This window comes from Capsicum annuum, unplaced genomic scaffold (genome assembly GCF_002878395.1).
Source record: "Capsicum annuum cultivar UCD-10X-F1 unplaced genomic scaffold, UCD10Xv1.1 ctg45176, whole genome shotgun sequence".
NCBI lineage: Eukaryota > Viridiplantae > Streptophyta > Magnoliopsida > Solanales > Solanaceae > Capsicum > Capsicum annuum.
The window spans coordinates 1-490 of NW_025852663.1; the positions used below are offsets into that span (position 1 = coordinate 1).

Consider the following 490-nt stretch of genomic DNA (forward strand, 5'->3'; position numbering starts at 1 on the left):
AAAAAAATAAGTAAATTCAGCTAAGCCTCTTATCCCACCAACTAAGAATCTTGTATAAAAAGCATCTATGTAAGCACGATTATATGACCAATCATATATGCCATTTATAATTTTGTTCCACAGAATTCTCTTAGGACCCTTTTTAACAAAAAAATTAATTAGCTCCAAATTTTTTAAAGAAGAATAAATGGGTTTATATAAAAAGGATGCTATAAATATTTTGAAATAAGCTATACTGACTGAAAGAACCGCATCCTTTAAAAATTCATTCCAATCCATCGAATTATTAGACTTTTGATGCAAAAGATTTATAGATGGAGCTAACCATTTCGATAATATATCCAAATTAACTCCATCTTGGTTGAAAGGAATTCCTATCGATCCAACAAACAAAGTAAAGAGTCCTAATACAAATATTGGGAATAGCATAGTATTGTCCGATTCATAAGGATAGGAATAAACCGCTTTATGCTCAAAATGAGCAATAGTC

General features: G+C 29.8%; 1 protein-coding gene across 1 annotated transcript in view; it reads right to left on the reverse strand.

The window, feature by feature from the left end:
* Window positions 1-6: 6 nt before the first annotated feature.
* Window positions 7-490, reverse strand: part of LOC124892237 (NAD(P)H-quinone oxidoreductase subunit 5, chloroplastic-like) — a gene marked incomplete at its 3' end in the record, with an annotated part of 2,645 nt that continues 2,161 nt past the window's right edge. The window contains 1 exon segment of the mRNA XM_047403603.1: window positions 7-490. This exon segment is cut by the window's right edge and continues 98 nt beyond it. Coding sequence (XP_047259559.1) covers window positions 7-490 — 484 coding nt within the window.